A 19,143-nucleotide genomic window follows, 5' to 3' on the forward strand; every position below is an offset into this window, starting at 1 on the left:
GATAAAGAAAATCACACCCTAACGTACGATAAAACTGTATCTACAGCGATCGCCGAACACACAAATGATGGATACAGAGCCTGAGGAGTTACAATACTTCCGTAATTTAATAATTCAAGTTAATGAAATTTTACATACATAAGCGTGTTAATAACATAAATGACAAATTTTGTTTAAATGTTTGGTTTCGTAAGGAATAACAACTCTGAATTTGAAGTATTTTGAACGTATATTAACGTTATTCGCTTCGAACATCGCAAAGGAAATATTTATTTTTGAGTAGTCATGTTCAAACTTTGTATATAGAATAGTAATGTCTATCTCAAAAAGTTTGCTTAAAAGTTATATAAAACATAAAATTCTAGTGCTGTATGAAATTAAATTTTAAAACACTTTACCATAAGTTTTTTTAGTTAAGGAAGACTTAAACACAATGTATAAAGAGGCAAAATGGCTATATTTGGCGAATATTCAGAGAGCAACTAATAACCTTTTTAACACTCTAATATTTTCTGAAATCGTAGAATTGATTTATCGTAACGTAATCTCTTCTTCTTTTTGTTTAATTGGGATCAAGATGATCAGAATTTCAATATTTTACAGCCACATTGCGAGAGGATTGTGTTATACTCAAGTTTTTACTATCTCATTTTATTTCGATCTCTTTTAACTTCGTGTATCTGTAACATACACGAAAAAATTGTACTAAAATTTGTATTATGATTGGAGTGGCAACAAAGAGTAACAAGTGAAAATTAAATAAATATAAATATCCAGAATTCTCGCCGTATTAGGTGTGCAAAAGTCATTATTGTATGGTAATTTAAATTAACCCAAATCCGATCTTGACAACCCTCTTGAACTTACCCCTTGGGTTTTGGAATGTCCAATATTTTAAATGCATGGCATGCCAGACATCACTTAGCACTCGATTATTAGTTTGAAGTTTAAAACTGTAGTAGTTGAATTGGCAGTGTCATATTCTACATTCTTGAGAGACGATTTAGAGTAAAGTATTTTCCAAACTTACACTGGTAATTGTTGTATTAAAAACGTGTTCTTATTTAAATAGTCATGGTAATGAAAAGGAAATGATTTTTTATCTTATGCATTGTATTATGAATGTAAAATTATTTTACCTATCCTTTATTCTCCAAAATTGAGAATAAGCCACTTTTCCTCGGATTCAGCATTTTGTCAGAATACTCCGAGAGTACTTGGATATATCACTCAGGAGTATTCGATGGTGATGCAATGAAGAGGCAGGCAGGCCGTGCTAGTAAACTGGGATTTAAGACCCTTGCTGGTGCAGCATTTCTTCAACAAGCAGAATGAGGCATATTAATTGTGGTGTTACGTGTTTGTTCAATGATTCAATGGTAGTCAAGTGTATGTCGGTGGTAGTGGAGTCGTGTCAGCTGGTGTCTGTCCATGAGTGTGGCTAAGGTGGATCGTCCAAGATTGGGACCTTCTTCGGCGGAGCGCCCTCTCTGGTTGTTCACTCACCGATATACGTACTGTGGAGAGCGGTCAGTCCTATTGGAGGAAGGTTTGAACTACGCTAAATAAATTTAGGACGGACCAGCAATGGTCCAAGGATGGAATCCGATGCTACTACACAATCAACCGTTGCTGTTCTAAGTTGTCACTGTCAAACTTTGCACACATATTGTACAAATATTGCCATCGTATCTAAGACATTCTACTTAAATATGCATTTCCGGCGCATTTTAGAACTTTATTCTTATCACCAAAAATAACTCAACATTAATAAATGTATGTCTATATAATATTATAATTATTTATTCGTCCAGAACAAAATAAATTACTATTAAGAGTGTGAAATTAAATATAACGAATCCCATAAACTTTGATATCAATAAATAGATTTTTAACTAAAAAATTACTTTGTAAAGACTGAAAAATTCTTACTAAGATTACAAAAGTGTGGAGGGAGTAATTTTTATCGATTTTTGTTGATATTAAAAGATCTTTAACGGGTATTTGATCTTATGGTAGAAACAACCAAATACCAAATAATGTGTGGACAAAAGTAAGGGCTGTATTATGTATATGTACAGTTTTGTACAGTGAGTGAATTTTATAATATTAATTTTTATTAATATTAAATTAGATTATTGCCATTACTTAAAGAATATGGCTTAACGTGTGTGTCGTGTAGAACATAATCTAAAGATCCATAACACTGACCATAAAGGTTTTACGGACGCAATAACCCCAACTGGTGCAGACATCGATCCTGGTATTACAGAGCGTTCCCCGTCCTCAACTATCTTTAGTGGGTTGTCATTCGACCAAGTATACGCCTTTCTGCTGGATATTACGCCCGGTATTCATAGATCCACTAATATTAGGATGTCTCAATTCTACAAGCTTTAAACTATCTGCAGAATTTTTTAAACTGATAATGCACTTAATATCAATATTAGCCAAACATTCAAATTAACGTTTTTTTCAGTACCGTACTTAAAATACGAGTACTTGTTGTAAGTTTTCAAAAGTTCTTGTGAAATTCGTCTTAAGTTTAATTGAAATTATAGGCTAAGTTGTGTATGTTTTTAAAATTAGAAAACAAAAACCATTGCAATATAATGGCAGTAAGAGTCACGTGCAGCTCAGGGCGCGATCATAGTAACGAAGATGTAGAACAACGCATACAATGGAATTCTCCTTGTGGATATTCATTGAGTGAAGTTCCTCGTGGTATAGACGAACGAATGGCTACGCCGCTGTTATTACCGTGAGGACTGTCGCCAAGGCACAATGGCTTCTCAAGTGGTGATTAGAGTGCTGTCCTCGATAGACGAGCACGTCGTCACTCTAGCGGTTGAAAAGACAGATCGTCCATCTCTGCAAGCTCAGTCGAGAAGAATTCAGTTATATCGGAAACCTAGAACAATGGGTGGTTGAGGAACATAAATTTATGCTTTGTCCATTTTTTCGCTGGTCGTGGCAATTTATTTACACTTTCAAGATGAGCTTCCTTGGAAATTCTGGAAGATTGCTTGAAGGGGAACTCGGGCCACGACAAACCCTGTCTCAACCTCTTGCAGAAAATGGGAAGATGTAAAGAAAGTTCCTGACAGCCAATTGCCATTTCTAGACTGTATCTGTTGCTCTGTGGTAGTCTCTGGTTAAGCAGAACTAGTAATTATCTTTAGATTTAAAGGGAGAAGGCTGAAAACAAGGAATTCAGAAGAAAAATTATGCTTAAGATCTATGGTTATGTGGTATCGGTAATATCGAGAGCGGTAGAAAGCGTACGATAAGCTATCTTCTACATCATAGTAGATATCTTGAAAAATGCGGAAGATGCAGAAAACAGTTCCTTGGGAAAACGATGGTTTCACAGTTGCAGTAGTTCGAGGTTGAAAATCCTACTGAACAACATTAACGGGTGATTATAACATGTTTCCCATTATACAAGTTTTGACCATTTGTTGCAATGAGATCCGACAAACATGAATTTCTTACCTATAGCAATCCATTATTTAACTTTTTTACTGCCAGAGAATTTTACAACGTATGTATTTGAGGAGCGTTATAATTGCAAAACATTATAATTAATTGTGAAGCTCTTGGCTTTTACTTACGCACAAAATAAATATAAATAAAGCGCGTTGCTATAAATGGCAAAGGTATTGCTTGGAAAGATGATCACTGGTCATCTTTATGGATCACATAATTAAAGGATTTATGTTAGTGTCCTACTTAAGATTACTTGTGGAGTAAGTTGCGTGGGTAATATTTTATCGTAAGAAGTATATCCACTATTAACAAAAATGATCTCTTTTTGAATGATTTTCAAATAGTTTTGTCGTTCTACATATACTGTTCTATAATTTGAAAAATATTAAGTTTTCTTACTAAGAAAAATAACGTGAATAAAAATTTGCGGTTTAATGTATTACTACTCTACACATCAATTACAAATATACATAGTATACAATGTTTTGCAACCATTTTAGTTTCATCATTTATTAAAATTGGAAATAAGAACGCAGATATCCTGCCATAGAAAACCATAATTATGTGTTGGTAACTAAGAAGAAGTCAGCAAGGATAAATATATGTATAATAAGATTTTTTTAATCATCTTCCGTTAAGTTTTTATAATAAACGAGCTTTTAAATGCATACACCTGTTCAAAAGTAATCATTGCAAAAATGAACCGACAAACAAAAGGTAGAGACAATGAAGCAGGACCTCAATGTGACAAGGACTTTCCTGCGGATGACAACGGCTTAACCGTCGTCTATGTGACAGACAGTCAGACAGACAGACTATTTACCCTTATGATCCTCTCGTGTGCGCAGCTTGACAACCAATCTCGTTACTCGAATTGTGCCGGTAACCCATTTACAAAAGTCTTTAATCTTATAACTCACTCTCGCTAATTTAGCTGCAGAATGTTAATGTAACAACATTAATTGAAATATTTTTCGTGTAATATGGTAGATAAGTGGGCCTTTTGACATGCCTAGTTTTATATAATCTGCTTTCATCAGTAATAATCAGTAACATACTATCATCTTTTAAACTACGGTAACCGATACACCACTACCTGTTTGGCGGGTTAATATTACTTCGTAAAATATCCATAGATAGACATTACTCTGTGATGCAGACACAGTTGGAAAAGTATAAAACAATACTATGCAATTTCAAACGATTAATTATCCGAGTGAAAATGATTTTTTTGTAATGCACACATGCTTTAACAGGATTTAAAAACCTATTTATAAACAATTTAATTTACAGTTAGTGTACAAACTTGACTTACTATTTTCTTGTATGGAATCAGAAAATAAAACATGGAAAATTTATACCTAAAATGAAATAGGTTTTTTTCATGCTACTAAAATCAAATTATTTGCAAAATAACCATATTTAGTTTTGAAATTTAAAAAATTTAGAATAGCCTAATCGTAAAAATGTCATAACATATACAGATAGGTATATACATATCCGAAAGCTGCTTGGAAACCAGTCTATACGTTGTCACTGCAGAGGATGTGAGTCACGAACATGAGAAGTCAAAATCACAATCACATGCCACACAAGCAAAGGCGGAAGTGGGATACTGATCTCTGATCGGATACCAGCATGTATTGAGGGTGGACATCTCAACGCGCCGTGTCGTGTCACGGCACCGTACGCTGAATGATACTACAATATTTTTCGGTACAGTTCTTCAGCAGTAAAGTGATTTTATTAATTATCTTTTTAAATTAATAAACCTGGGGTTTTGTATAACCCGGTACGAATTCCTTCGCGATTCTTAGTTACATTTCTCGCCTTTGATACTACCATAAAGCTTGTTTGATTTGCTGGAAATAACTTAAAAGCATTGGATACTATGCTAATAAAGTGTTCAATGCCACTGTTTAGTAAACCGAGTTAACTGTTTTTTTCAGTTTTTGAAAATGAGTTTCGGAAACACAATATACTGACAGTAATCAGTGTATCTAGGATTTGTTAGCTATGCACTCAGGACCAATTTTGCCAATGATAACACATACTGTTGAATAATAAAATCAAATCAACGGTAGATGTCATTAATTTTATATATTTAACTAGGCTACAACAGGATAAAACATAAAAACCAGAAATAATGTTTACTTGATTTTTTTTCAATATACGTAACGCGCCTCGCAGAGGTATTCAAACCTTCCAATACAACCAACCAATTAGGGTCAGAGCCATTATAGGGCACGTTGCCCAAAGTTGATGTCAAAATGATCTCCTGAGTTACTGGCTGTTGAGTCGGAAATCTGTTAAAACTTTTGACTGCTTACTCGATTATAGGGCTACTTCAGTTATAGAGTAATATTTTCTTCTATTCAAGTGCAGCTTAACACAACTCTTAAATTAAAACATAAATTACATGAAATATATTTATATATTTGTCCTAGGAAATATATACAAATATACTGTATGTATTGTATTTGGTGTGTCAATATATTGTGTGTCCAAAACTCGAAATCTTACCGGGTTATATATATATATATATATATATATATATATATATATATATATATGTGTGTGTGTGTGTGTGTGTGTGTGTGTGTTTTATATATATACGCGTACACATTACATTTGTTTATATATATATATATATATATATATATATACGTACACATTCAATTTATTTTACATAGCTAACGTATGTTTTCTAAAGTGTATAAAAATTTTACACTAAAAACGTAATGGTTATCGATTTTTTTACACCATACAAGTTGTATAAAACAGATATTTTTATATACTTCGTATATAAATACCCTTGTTGTTTATTTCATTTTTTATAGCAGCTTAGCTCAAATTATTTTATTTTAAACTGTATATGAATTTTGTAATGGATGGAAATCCATGGACTTAGCACCTTTGGTACTCTAACTTTTAAGCTGTTGTGTAAATTAAGGCTGCAAAATTTAGTGGTTAAAACAAGCAAGTACAATCACACTGTTATAAAGTGACAAGTTCAGTTAGAACAAAATTGCCTCTGCGCAACTTTGCTTTCAGTCGTTTTACTTAATGTACTTTTATGCTACTTATTCAAATTAATGTACTAATCGATTTGGGTCAGTTTATGATTAGTTAGATGGGTATTTGAAAAAATATTTTCTTCTCTGGTAAATTTGAAATCTGTGTCCGCACGATTACTGAATTTATTTATACTGAATATTTTCCACGTTATTAGAACTCCACACAAACCCTTTAGTTGATTTTTAACGCAGAATTCCTTAGGGAGGAAAGTTTTCAAGTCATTAGTTTTCTGTGATAATTAATAAAATCCTTAAGTTGTAAATATTTGTTAAAAAAATTGTTTCTGTCTGTATATTTGGCATATTTATACGGTTATTTACTTCATAATTATATTATTTAACTAATTATACATTATAATCTGCAGTTAAATAAATATTCACATTGTTAGGTATTGTTATTAGTCATAAGGATACGATTAATTACGTAATTCAAAAGGCAGTTTATACACGTAACAGTGAAGTTTCTTCACGAACGGTGTCACCACCGAACTTTATAGATTCATTTGGTTACTTGGAATTGAGCTAACATTAATTATAATAATAATGTGACTGACTAAACGTGATGGTATTTTCAATAAATATTACGGAGCTTTTACATAAAAAGGTACCAAATCATGTAATTACTATTACAAGCTATTATTACTGAAAAGGAGATTCGGAAGTTAAATTACATAGTAACATGAATTTCTTTACTCATCTGGAAAACGGTGATAAAGATCGACATTCAAATAGATGATAGGCTGAAACTATATGAGAACAATTTTGAATTTAGCTCAATTTCACCATTCGCCTATAAATCTGACAATCGCATAAACTTCCTGGAATCTGATCCACGTCTATATCTGAAGACATCCAAAAAATAAGTGAATCACGAAGATGTTCAAAAAGAACTCATTGCATCAGAGACACCCAGGATACAAAAGAGTCTATCTGATTTTACCCAGATGCCATCCAGTGTGATATTGATGAAGAGGTCTTATCATTGTCTCATCAGGTGCACAACTGAGTGCGTCTATGATGTTTTTGCCGTGATCTCAAAGCACGGCAGTGGATCAACCAACAACACAGTTATAGTGGGAAGAGTTGATTCAATATTATTGTTGAAATTATTAAATGGAGATAAATAGAACACTCACATTTAATCAACCATTCTTACCGTATGTGCGCTATATATTTTTTAGTTTAATACTTAGATAATGATAGCCTATTTATCCCTTAAATATACATAAAGAGAAACCTTTATTATCATAGTGAGATAAAATAAAATGTCGTAGGTCCTGCCGGGAAACACTGACACGACTACGGTGGTGGAGCAGAACCTGCAGCCCATCCTTGTAGCCAGTAGAGTGCGGTTCGTCCCCTTCACTGCCCACATGCGGACCGTGTGCCTTCGCGTGGAGCTGGTGGGCTGCCGGTGGTCAGGTACTGGTCTTTTGTGTAACTGCAATAAATTAACACACTTTTACGTAATTTGAAAACTTGTTATACCTTTTTGACAAAATATCAGTAGTTAGAAAACCATTTATCAAATATATTTCTGGTTCCATTTTGTCAGTATTTACCTTTATTTCGCATTTTTTTACAGATTTAGTAAATTATGTAACTTTTCAACAATAAAATACACGTAACTGTGTGCCTAGCGGAAGGATAAAACTTGCAGTACTTCGGTTATTTGTCAATATAAGGCGCTAACCAATGAGGTAAACTTATATATAACAAATATATATATATATATATATATATATATATATATATATATATATATATATATATATATATATATGGTTTAAACACTCTACACATATACTCTACTTATATTGTAAATGAACACATTATAACTCAGTTTCAAACTTTTTACACTACCATCATATTTTCCTTCCTTTGAGTACTTTAACATAACTAAACGGTTTAACTTCTGAAAGTATATTGTTGCATTTCAAACTCTCTATTACTTGAAATATATATTTATTATGCATCTAGTTTTGAGATTTTCTTTACTTTAAAAAAGTCTTCCCTTATTAGTTTCACACATGATGGTCAGTTTATGTTTATGTTGGTTTGTATGTGTTGTTTATTTATGTTTATTTGTAACGAGTATAATTTATGTTTCTAGATTTGTATATTTTTGGGTTATTTTTTGAAACTCGGTAAATATTTGTAAATCCGAAAATCTATAAATTTTGCACATTCCTACTTTTGGCAATCGTTAAATGCTAAAAACTAAATAGAAATAAAATTTAAATGCAAAACAAAAATATTCTATAGTGAGCACCCCACATAACAATCGGTTATTTTGCTATCCATGGCCGTTCCAGAGGGAGTGGTGAGCTATACGATGCCCCAAGGCGCCTTGAGAGGTTCCGAGATGGACCTCCGGGACCGCAGCTATGACGGCCGGGAGGAGAATGGCCAACTCACGGGAGGTTTGGGGCAGCTAGTCGACGGGTTGAAGGGATACGACTCCTTCCGGATGGATCTGGAGGCCTCTCCAAAAGGTGTGTGTCCTATTGTTAATTCCCTTACTGTAACATAAATATGTATTGACCAATTTTGAATGAGTCTAATATAATGTATTGATTTGCAGGCTTTGGGTGGGTGGGCTGGAGAAATGATACATCTGGACATCTTGGGCAGCCTGTGGAGATCATTTTTGAGTTTGACCACGTTCGTAACTTTTCTGCCATGTACCTCTACACTAACAATCTATATTCAAAAGATATACAGGTAAATGTTACAGTTTTATCATATTTATTCATTACAATAATTTCGATACTGCAGTTCGTGTTATAACAAGATTCATTTCTTATTCGACAGTAGAGACTACAAGGGCTGATTTATAGTAGATAACTTATTCGAGCACTGGACCTTAATGTAGACATTCTCTAGTGTAAGAAGCCTCATTACGTTTACATCTGCCTGGGTATTATCTACCTGTCTTACTACTGAAACAGACTACAGGTGTTGTATGACATTGAGGATGAGTAAGGAATTTAGATCACGTCTTGCCGCAATAATCAAAATGAAGAACCTATGTTACTCTGTAATTTGGAGAGGGACTGTATGAGCTTCTACGAGTCTAATCAGACAGAGGAGCGTATCTTCGTCAGCTCTAGCTTTAAATTTTGTAGATTTTAACAGGTGATCTCCACCTTAGCCATCTTAATCTGAAGTAATTTAGACCCGTTATTCAAATATAATCTCTTCTACTATCCCAGACAACCCCATCAATTTCTAGCAGTCGGTTTGCTCAGATGTAAATGTCAACATCGTTTGTCTCGGAATCCAAGTATAGCCAGTTTTGTACTAGTTCATTAGTTGGGAATCTGATCAGATACTTATAAAACGTACCTTAAGCTTAATACCCGCACCTAACAGTGTTAGATATGCACATTCAAAGGAAACTACTTAATTAAGTAATTAAAAATAAAGCAAGGACACTAGAGCTAATTAAAAGAGAAACGGAAGCTCAGAGCTGTAGTAGGATTAATTTTACAGAGAGAACTATTGTTGCAGGAGATCTGAACTCTGTTATCACTTACAATCGTTAAAGGATTACTCCATGTAATGCATTTAGGTAACTCTGTTTTCGTTTCGAGCAGACAAAGCTGCTTAATATTCAATGTATAAAAGGATTATTATTAACGGTTGTAATAACGATACACTTTAAAGGATGCATAACATTGATGGATTTCCATCTTCTACAACTGAGAATGTATACATTTTTAGCGTATATTAGACTAAACTCTAACTTTTAGTGAAAATATGTTCAATTGATCTTCAACCTTCTGCCTTATAATTACAGTATTTAGTGATTTTAATTACTATAAGGACTTTTCGATATTTACTGTTTATTTCACTATAATAATTGCATTAGTAATATTTCACAGATGTTCTAATAATTAATATTACTTTGATATACAGTTTTTCAAACTGATATTTTCGTAAGTTTTATTTACGAATTAAAACAAATTACCCCTTCATCGTTACAAAATCTCCATAATTTACCAGAATACCGGATTTCTCTTTGAAGCACGTGTTCAATGTATGAAGGCACTTCACTTAAATTCTTCAGATCCACTTTAGTGTAATTAAATATGAGAAGTGATTATGAATCAGTTAAAGGGCAGTGTATTAGAGCCCTAGAGTAGAGTGATTTAATTTTTGTGATCACTCACAATAGAACTTAAAAGTCTGTATCAATTACATGATATGTATTTAGTGAATTATTTGAATTGAAATTAAAATATTTAATTATAGTAGGCTAGAGCTCCTATTATTAGTTACATGGTGGAATTTCTATTTTAACGTATGGAATATATAACGTAAGCATTCATGTAAAATTTCTTTGTGTGAAAATAGAAGTAGAAAACCACAGATTTTCATATTTAGGATTATTTTAATTCCTTTCCAGGACACACCCATCTCCTTTGGGTCCGTACTATCGGCTTTCGTTCTTAAAAAGCATCCACAACCTCTTTGTAAAACTAATGAAGTATGGTACATTTCCATACTTTCCGACTATTGTTGCTTGTTTCCTGATACTCTTTGGCATGGAAAATCTGATCAGCATTTTCCCTTGTAACTATAACAAGTAGTCTCTGAATACAATGGTTTATCCCCTATAGTGAGACGATTCCCACATTCTTTAAAATATTTAATTGAGTTTTGTGTATTGCGTTTCATTACATATGACATTTTCATAGAAACATTAACATAGCCCCACTACACCCGCCTGTTTCCCATAAAGTAGAGAATATCTCGTTGAGTTTGGTTAATGCCTTTTATGTGACAAATGATGCTTTATGTTTTTTTTTCTTTAGCCACTGTTGTAAATGTGCAGATTTATAGAATAGTTTTATGTTCACTTTTACTGCATTGATGATTGATTATTTTTCATGCAATATTTTTAATTAATGGCCCAATGGACTAAAAGGTTCAATTCATACCTGGCATTGTGTAGTATATTGTAGTTACACGTGATTGTGACATTTATATTTGTGGTTCACCACTACAGTGCTTTACAATCAGTATTTACTAAAATATGCATCTAAAAAATTATTTAAGGTAAAAATCCCCACCTCTCCAATGTAAGTAAAATGTTCGACAGATAAAAATATCTAAATATATTAAAATAAGAAGAGTGATTACTTTCAAGGCTTAAATTTCAAGAAATATTTCTGTTTGTATCAAAATTTTACAACATCCATCCATTTATGCGGAACATTTAAAAGCTAGCAAGGTGAATAACTCTGCGTAGGCCTATATGATATTTCAGTGTCTAAACTTAGTTCATATAACATTTCAGTTTGAATGCTTCAACAGTTTTTTGCGAAATTTCAGGGCAAACGTAATCATAATTATTATATCCATCCATCTATATATCCACATTTTCCAAACGTCTCCAAGAGGTTTGGGCCTCTCATTTTAACACTCATTGGACCGGCTTTGTTATTCGCAATGTTTATTATGGCAATAACAATACTATATTTTGGCTTTTGAGCACCATTGTTCCTTCATTAATACTCGTACACCTAACATCCAAACTAGGGAACTTTGTCCAACTAGTTTATTTATATGTTACCTTGTGTTTGGGCTCGTAAAAATATTAGCCAATATACAAGACTTATAATCGTACAGGTGTTCTCCCACGCCAAGGTCTACTTCAGTGTGGGTGGCCGCCACTTCACCGGTGAGCCAGTCCACTTCTCCTACATGCCAGACCTGGTCATGGAACACGCTAGGAACGTCACGGTCAAGCTGCACCAGAGGCTCGGGCGCTTCATCAAGCTCCAACTCTACTTCGCCGCTCGCTGGATCCTGCTCAGCGAGGTCACCTTCGAGTCCGGTCAGTACTTTACCATTTGGTGTTTGTACATGTTGTCAAATATACCTATTGTATTTGTTAGAGGATTAATAAAATTATCCGATACAGTCACAATCTCAACACTGTTCAATGAAAACATATGATTCCTCGATAAACAAAATGCGAGTTCTGATAAAGACAAAACCTAACGCAGGCTAGTAATGAGCTTGAATCTGATCGGATATTTTAATATTGGACTGTTCTGTCGTTTTTTTTTTTTAAGAATGGAACGCTACGTTTCTACATTTGGAATCTGTCTATCATCTTCTTCACACATCACAGAATAATATATTATATATATATATATATATATATATATATATATATATATATATATATATATATATATATAAAATACTTAAATAAAGTCACTTGTATTTAAAACAAATACTCGAGTTTCACAGCTGTGGGAAGTATGAACCGATAGGACTGCACAATGTAGGCGCACAACACAAAAACGTGCTGCATACACCGGACAAGGTAAAAAACTGAGAAACATAAAAATCGGCGTATTCCGTAGCATGCAGTACTTTTGAAACAATACACCGAACGGCAATTGTTGTTGGGAGGAGGGATATTCTTGTTACATGTTCAAGCTGCTAAGGGATGTACACTTACAAAAATATTGTTTTAGAGTTACTCAGCGTGAGTTCTGATTTTCAGTTACTCATTTTTAAGCTGGTCTAGCACAATTTCAAAAGTCTGAATATACACATACAATTATTTTTGGTAGTATCTTTAGTTATTACATCGTTGTTCCAAAATTTTTAAAATTTAAATATTTTTATTACAGACTAATGTTTGGTATATTAAGGTATCATTTTTATGTAACTAACTTCTTCCTAATACGTTTACTTCTTCCTGAATACTATTATCTTCAGAGTTTATTTATCATGATTTCCCACAAATTATGAGACTTGTAAATATTATAGACAATAATATTACCGTCTAGTAATGTAATCCACATATTTAGATCAGTTTAAAAACCGTAAGAGCAACTTTTTACTAAATAAAGTAATAATTTTCAGTCAAACCTGAATGAAATTTCCAACTTGACTAAACTTTATCCATCATACAACAAATATCGTTCGATTATTATCCAGTATGACCGTAATTTCCAACCCAGCGGGACACTGACAATAGCTGAGGTAATATTAATTGATTGCATCAGCAGTAATGCCGTTAGCGGAGTGCGATGTGTACGGTTGCATTACAATATTTACATCGACCGCTCGGCTGTCGTATTTCTGAAATAGTGGAACCAGACACTGTGAGGCTGTTGTGATAACGTGCCTCACTGTAAAGTTCCTACAGATTATGCTTTTATTGATTATACTACTATTGTTGTACACTTACCGAAATGAGTACCTATTAGAAAATTCAGTCGATATTGGTCCAAATGCGCAACCCTAATCTTGGTCGTGTTGTTATTTAAGGTTACTCAGCCTTGGAATATGACGTCAATGTCTCTCCTAATCCCCAAGAATACATAAAGAGGTGCAGCACGGCCCCGCCATTATTCTAGTCACTATAGATCATTATTGGCATAGAAAGAATTATACCAAGCTACGTACTCAACACCAAATTGATCAACTATCTTTAGATATGTAAGTTTAAAAATCAAAGAGAACCGGAGGAATGAGAATTTTTGGCTAGATCTATGAAAGTTCACAGCCTTTACGCTACATGTTTTAAATACAGGCATAGTGGAAAAACTTTATCATCTCAAATGTAACTGAAGGCTCAAAAAGTATAAATTTGGAACAACAAAAATTTAGAACTACAGAAATATGGCGTATGATAGTTTTTTCAGTGTTTATTTTAAAGTGATTGGATATTTATTAGTAACTTTTTAAAGAAATATTTAGTTTAATTTTATATAGATACATGTCTATTTAAATGTTCACAAAAAGGCATTGGTTTGCTTAAAATGCTGTAACTCAAAAATTCTTAATAATATGTCAAACCAACCAAAGCTAACTCCATAAACCTTACACCTGATTAATCAGATACGCTCAAATTGTATACAAGTACATGTAGTACATGTACAACATACATTTTGCTGCAAAAACAGCGCATTGGTGACTGTTACGATAAGCAGCACAGTCAACTTACTACATCTAAAATGAAATATGTTTACAAACACTTTCCACATTAAAGTAATATATATATATATTAAAATAATATTTAAAATACACATGGCGTCTACTTTCGTCTATTGTCAAATACGTCCAATTTTAAGTATTTATGAAGCTGCAGTAGTGTTTGCCTTGATTTACCAATTAGAAAGTTATATACATGCTTATACGTTATAACAGCAACTATTTCCGACCTTTGTAATCTACTTCCGGTCTAATTTATCGCTGGTACTGGTAGTATGTTGAGTGTATGTTGTGTATTCTATTTGATCTTTCTAGGACATCGGAAAGTTGGGAATAAAATATAGTTCTTCGAACGTTGCAAACCTATTTCATCCTCTATGGGTAGCTGATCTTCACGAGAAACGTTAACTTTGTCTTTTGTGAACTGAAACCACGTGTAATTCAAACTTCATCGTCCAAGACCATCGGGAAACTGAAAAACTTGGTCTTTATAGAAGTTACAAACCTTTAAAATCCCTATGAGTGGCTGATCTTCATGTTATAGTTTTTTGTTTAGATCTTAATACATTAGATACGCGTGTATCAAATTGCATATCTATAGGGCATTGGAAAATTCTGAAACAAAAATATAGTTCTTTCAGCTGTCTTAACCATATTTCACACGCTTTAGGAGGTTGATATGCAATAACAATATTTTCTTTTCTAATTTAAGCTCGAAGAAAATGTGTAAAATGTCATATTTTTGTGACATTGTAAAGTTGAATAACAAAAATATTGTTTTTCTATGATTGAAACTCCTTATCAACCCCAATGGTTTGTGAACACAAGATAAGTATGTGTCAAATTTAATCTTCCTAGGACATTGGAATTTTGAAAAAGAAATTTATTGTTCCTGTAAGGAGTTTAAATCCCATTTCAGCCGGTAAGGGTGGCTCATCTACATTAAAAATCTCTAAAAAGAGCGTAAGGCCCTTGTGTGTCATGTTACAATGTTGTAGGAACTCGGGCAATTTAAAAACATTTCTTCTTGTACTGCAGCCCTATTAAAGCAACTATGGGTTGTAAGTTTTTGATCAAGATGCCTTTGGTTTTATTTCAAATGTCATCTTTGTTGTACTTTGGAAAGTTTGGAGAACAAAAATATTGTTATTCTAGGGGTTGCACCATTTCAACCCATGTGGGTGGTTGATCTTCATGAGAAATCTTGTATGTATCTGTTGAATTATAAGACACGTCTGTGTCAAATATAGCCTAATCTTTTTAAAATGTTGAAACCAAATTATAGGTTTTTTAGAGGTTGTAACCCCCAAAATTTCAACTCCTTTGGATGTTTAATATTTATGAAAATGTTTTAATTTTTATATTTTAGCCATCATGCATGCGTGTGCCAAATTTTAATTGTTTCTAATATCAAGAAGTTAGAGAACTATTGAGTGAGTGGAGGTTTTGCCATTTACTTACAGAGATAATTACATATAAAATAATAAACAATTGAAATATGGTTAGGTATTCATGCATGCGTGTGCCAAATTTTAATTCTCTCTAATATCAAGAAGTTAGAGAACTATTGAGTGAGTGGAGGTTTTGCCATTTACTTACAGAGTTAATTACATATAAAATAATAGGCTAAACAATTGAAATATGGTTAGGTATTCAAGTACTATAATCGTTTTTATTAGGTAGGTGAAATTTTGAGACTCAACTAGCGAATGATAAATGCCTTATCCAAAAAAAAATATTTTATCAAAGGCAGTAAATAACTTGTATTCGTGTAACTACATATTCACCAATATAAAAATGGTTTTGAAGTAGTTGTTGAGTATATTGACTAAATTATGTGCATAAAACGTTTAAAATAAAATATACATAAACAGTTTACTACAAAATATCTTTAATTTAATTTCAAACTATTAGTTAGAGCGTAAAAGAAGTGAGTGGTCAAATTTGCTAGCATACAGGTTATTTAATATTGTGGTGTAATTGCATTAATTCTCCTTTTATATAAATAATATATTATTACAAACGTTGAGTGAAATAAATATGGATTGCGTAAGAAAACATGTCCCTAAATCGCCATGTCAAGAAACAAAATTCCAAAAGTACAGAGATATCACGAATTAAACCTGTATGTCTTAAATACGTCGTATAGTCTTAAAGTAAAAAAAAATACTTTCAGTAAAAGGAGTTTCTGCATAGTCAAATTTAAAAGGGAAAGTCGTTCAATAAATTTAGCTGATTGTAACATTATTGATAGATAAGAAAATTATGTTATATTACATTTGCTTTCGAAAATGCGTGTAGTCTTATAAACAATGACGATTAAAATTAAAATTGTATAGTGGGTTTTATTTAAAAACTCGTTAATTTATCGAAACGAAATGTTTAACAAAGATAAATTTAATGAAAACGCTCACTTGCATTAATTCCTAGAAGGGCTATTGTTGTTAATTAAATCCATTCAAAACACTGATGTGTATATTCTGGAGATTTTTAATTCATTGCACGAGCGCGATGAAAGTTAAACACTGTTAAAACGTAAATATTTAATCTCTGTTCTGTTCACATTTCGATGAAAATTCTATTAGAGCGTCCCATGTGAGAGAGGGGTTGATATAATTACCTGAGGGATACTGCACACATTACATTATGTAATCTCTCCCGGTATCAAATTGACAGAATCGACCTTTTCACTCTAACACAAGGGCTGCTGACATCTGCCCTCTCTCTCGCACTCACCGGACAGGTCGATGGCTCCAAGGTCACGCTTGTCAAGTGGCGCCTGCCCCGCTCGCATTTCAATTTATATCTTCCAATTAGTATTGTTTTGTGCTCATATATTATTACTATCCTGCAATCGATTACTACCCTCAGTAGTGTCGAAACATTAAGTACGTTGCCTTAATAAATTTAAGGGGCAGTATACAAGTAATTAACTTTGTAGAAACTAATTTTAAAGTTATATGTGTAATATAAAAGCATGTTTTTGTTCAAGTAAAATCAAATAAAATATTGTCTTGACATTACCAAAATAACGAAAACAAACCATAACAAAATTAATATTTTAAAATTTAATCATAACTATTTCCTTAAATTAATATGAGAATAGCTCTTTGTGGCACATTAGTATATACAGTTACCAGAAGTTATAATAGCTTCTGTAATATCTGCAGTTACAAATATAACAATATATCATTCCAATATTGATGAAGTTCTTGAATTACTTAAATCATTTTTAAATGAGAAATAACCTATTAGTTGGCACGTGTAAACTGTAATAACATACTTATAAACTGTGTAAAGAGTAAATAGTTCAATATTACAAAGGTTTAATCGGCCTTATTTCTTTCCCCGATGTGAATTAGGCACCCTAAGTCTACTCATAGAACCCAATGCGTAGTACTAGAATACGTAACTAGTACTATATATTAGTCGTGACGCTTAAATTGAAGGCTCTAAAAATAATCATTGTCCATTACTTGTGAACATTCTTATACGGCTCTATTTACGGAATGAAAACGCTAGAGTATGTAATATACTGGAGACATAATAACTCATAATCTCCATAAAAGCATTGATAAATATTAAATTAAAAATAATATATAACGTACAAAATAATGTATAAAACGATAAAAACGTTAATTATATTACAATAGTTTCCAACCCCAGTTGTAGGTAATTAAAAAAGTTTCCTTTTTAAAGTATATGGTCGTTTAAAATTTATAAAGCGGTTGATTACACATTATGATGTAGCAGTCCATAGCATAAACACTTTTAACGTTCGTGCTTAACACATTTGTTAGTTCATTTGTAATTTATATAATTACATTTATAAATAATATATATATTTATATATTCATATATACAAATTCGAGATCCGGGTTCGAGACCCGGCAGCAGAAGTATTTTTTATGATTCAATATGTTATATGTGTATAAAAGTTAACAAATGTATTCCTGTGATGGTTTTGTATGTATTATGTTGTATCAAGTATTTAGGTTTTGTACGCATACTCGTATTTTTGTTTATATAGATAGTTTAAATCCTAATGATTGGTAGGTATACATGACACATCTAGGTCCATATCAATATTTCAACTACATATCGATATTTCAGATAAATAACTATATTTTAGTCAATATTAAGGTCTATTCACACACATCAGTTCCGGCGCGTCACAGGTCAGTCACATCAGTCACGTCACAGTCAAAAATTCTATTCTATAATGGATTTCCTGTTGCGCTATCTACACTCATCCGGCTCAGTTCCGGCGCAGGTCCGTCAGTCGCTCTGCCGGCGTCCGTCAGTCATTTTCAGATTTCTTCCCACCGATATTTTTGGATTGTTCGGACGCCTGACGGTCGCACGACGGATGTGTTTGCTATTAGCATTGCGTTTTTATATAAAAGTTGTATTTCTGTGTTGAGTTTATATTTTAAAGACTGTTTGTTACGATCATAACGACCATCAAATGGCCATCCTAAAATATTTAAAGAACTTAGTTTCATCGTCCATTAGTCCCTTAAATAACGTGATGAACTCTCCCTGACTTTCCCTCTTCTTCCATAAATCATGAACCCATATCCTTCGCTTTTTTCTCTTATTTTCAATCTCA

The 19,143-nt window shown here is 32.8% G+C and overlaps 1 protein-coding gene across 1 annotated transcript in view; it reads left to right on the forward strand.

Moving 5' to 3' along the window:
* LOC124369755 (discoidin domain-containing receptor 2) overlaps window positions 1-19,143 on the forward strand; it is a 229,729-nt gene that overhangs the window by 183,281 nt on the left and 27,305 nt on the right. Inside the window, exons 6-9 of the mRNA XM_046827839.1 lie at window positions 7,841-7,988; window positions 8,882-9,061; window positions 9,151-9,290; window positions 12,204-12,411. Of these exons, the coding sequence (XP_046683795.1) occupies window positions 7,841-7,988; window positions 8,882-9,061; window positions 9,151-9,290; window positions 12,204-12,411 (676 nt within the window). The remainder of the gene's footprint in view (window positions 1-7,840; window positions 7,989-8,881; window positions 9,062-9,150; window positions 9,291-12,203; window positions 12,412-19,143) is intronic.

This window comes from Homalodisca vitripennis, chromosome 1 (assembly GCF_021130785.1).
Source record: "Homalodisca vitripennis isolate AUS2020 chromosome 1, UT_GWSS_2.1, whole genome shotgun sequence".
NCBI classification, from domain to species: domain Eukaryota; kingdom Metazoa; phylum Arthropoda; class Insecta; order Hemiptera; family Cicadellidae; genus Homalodisca; species Homalodisca vitripennis.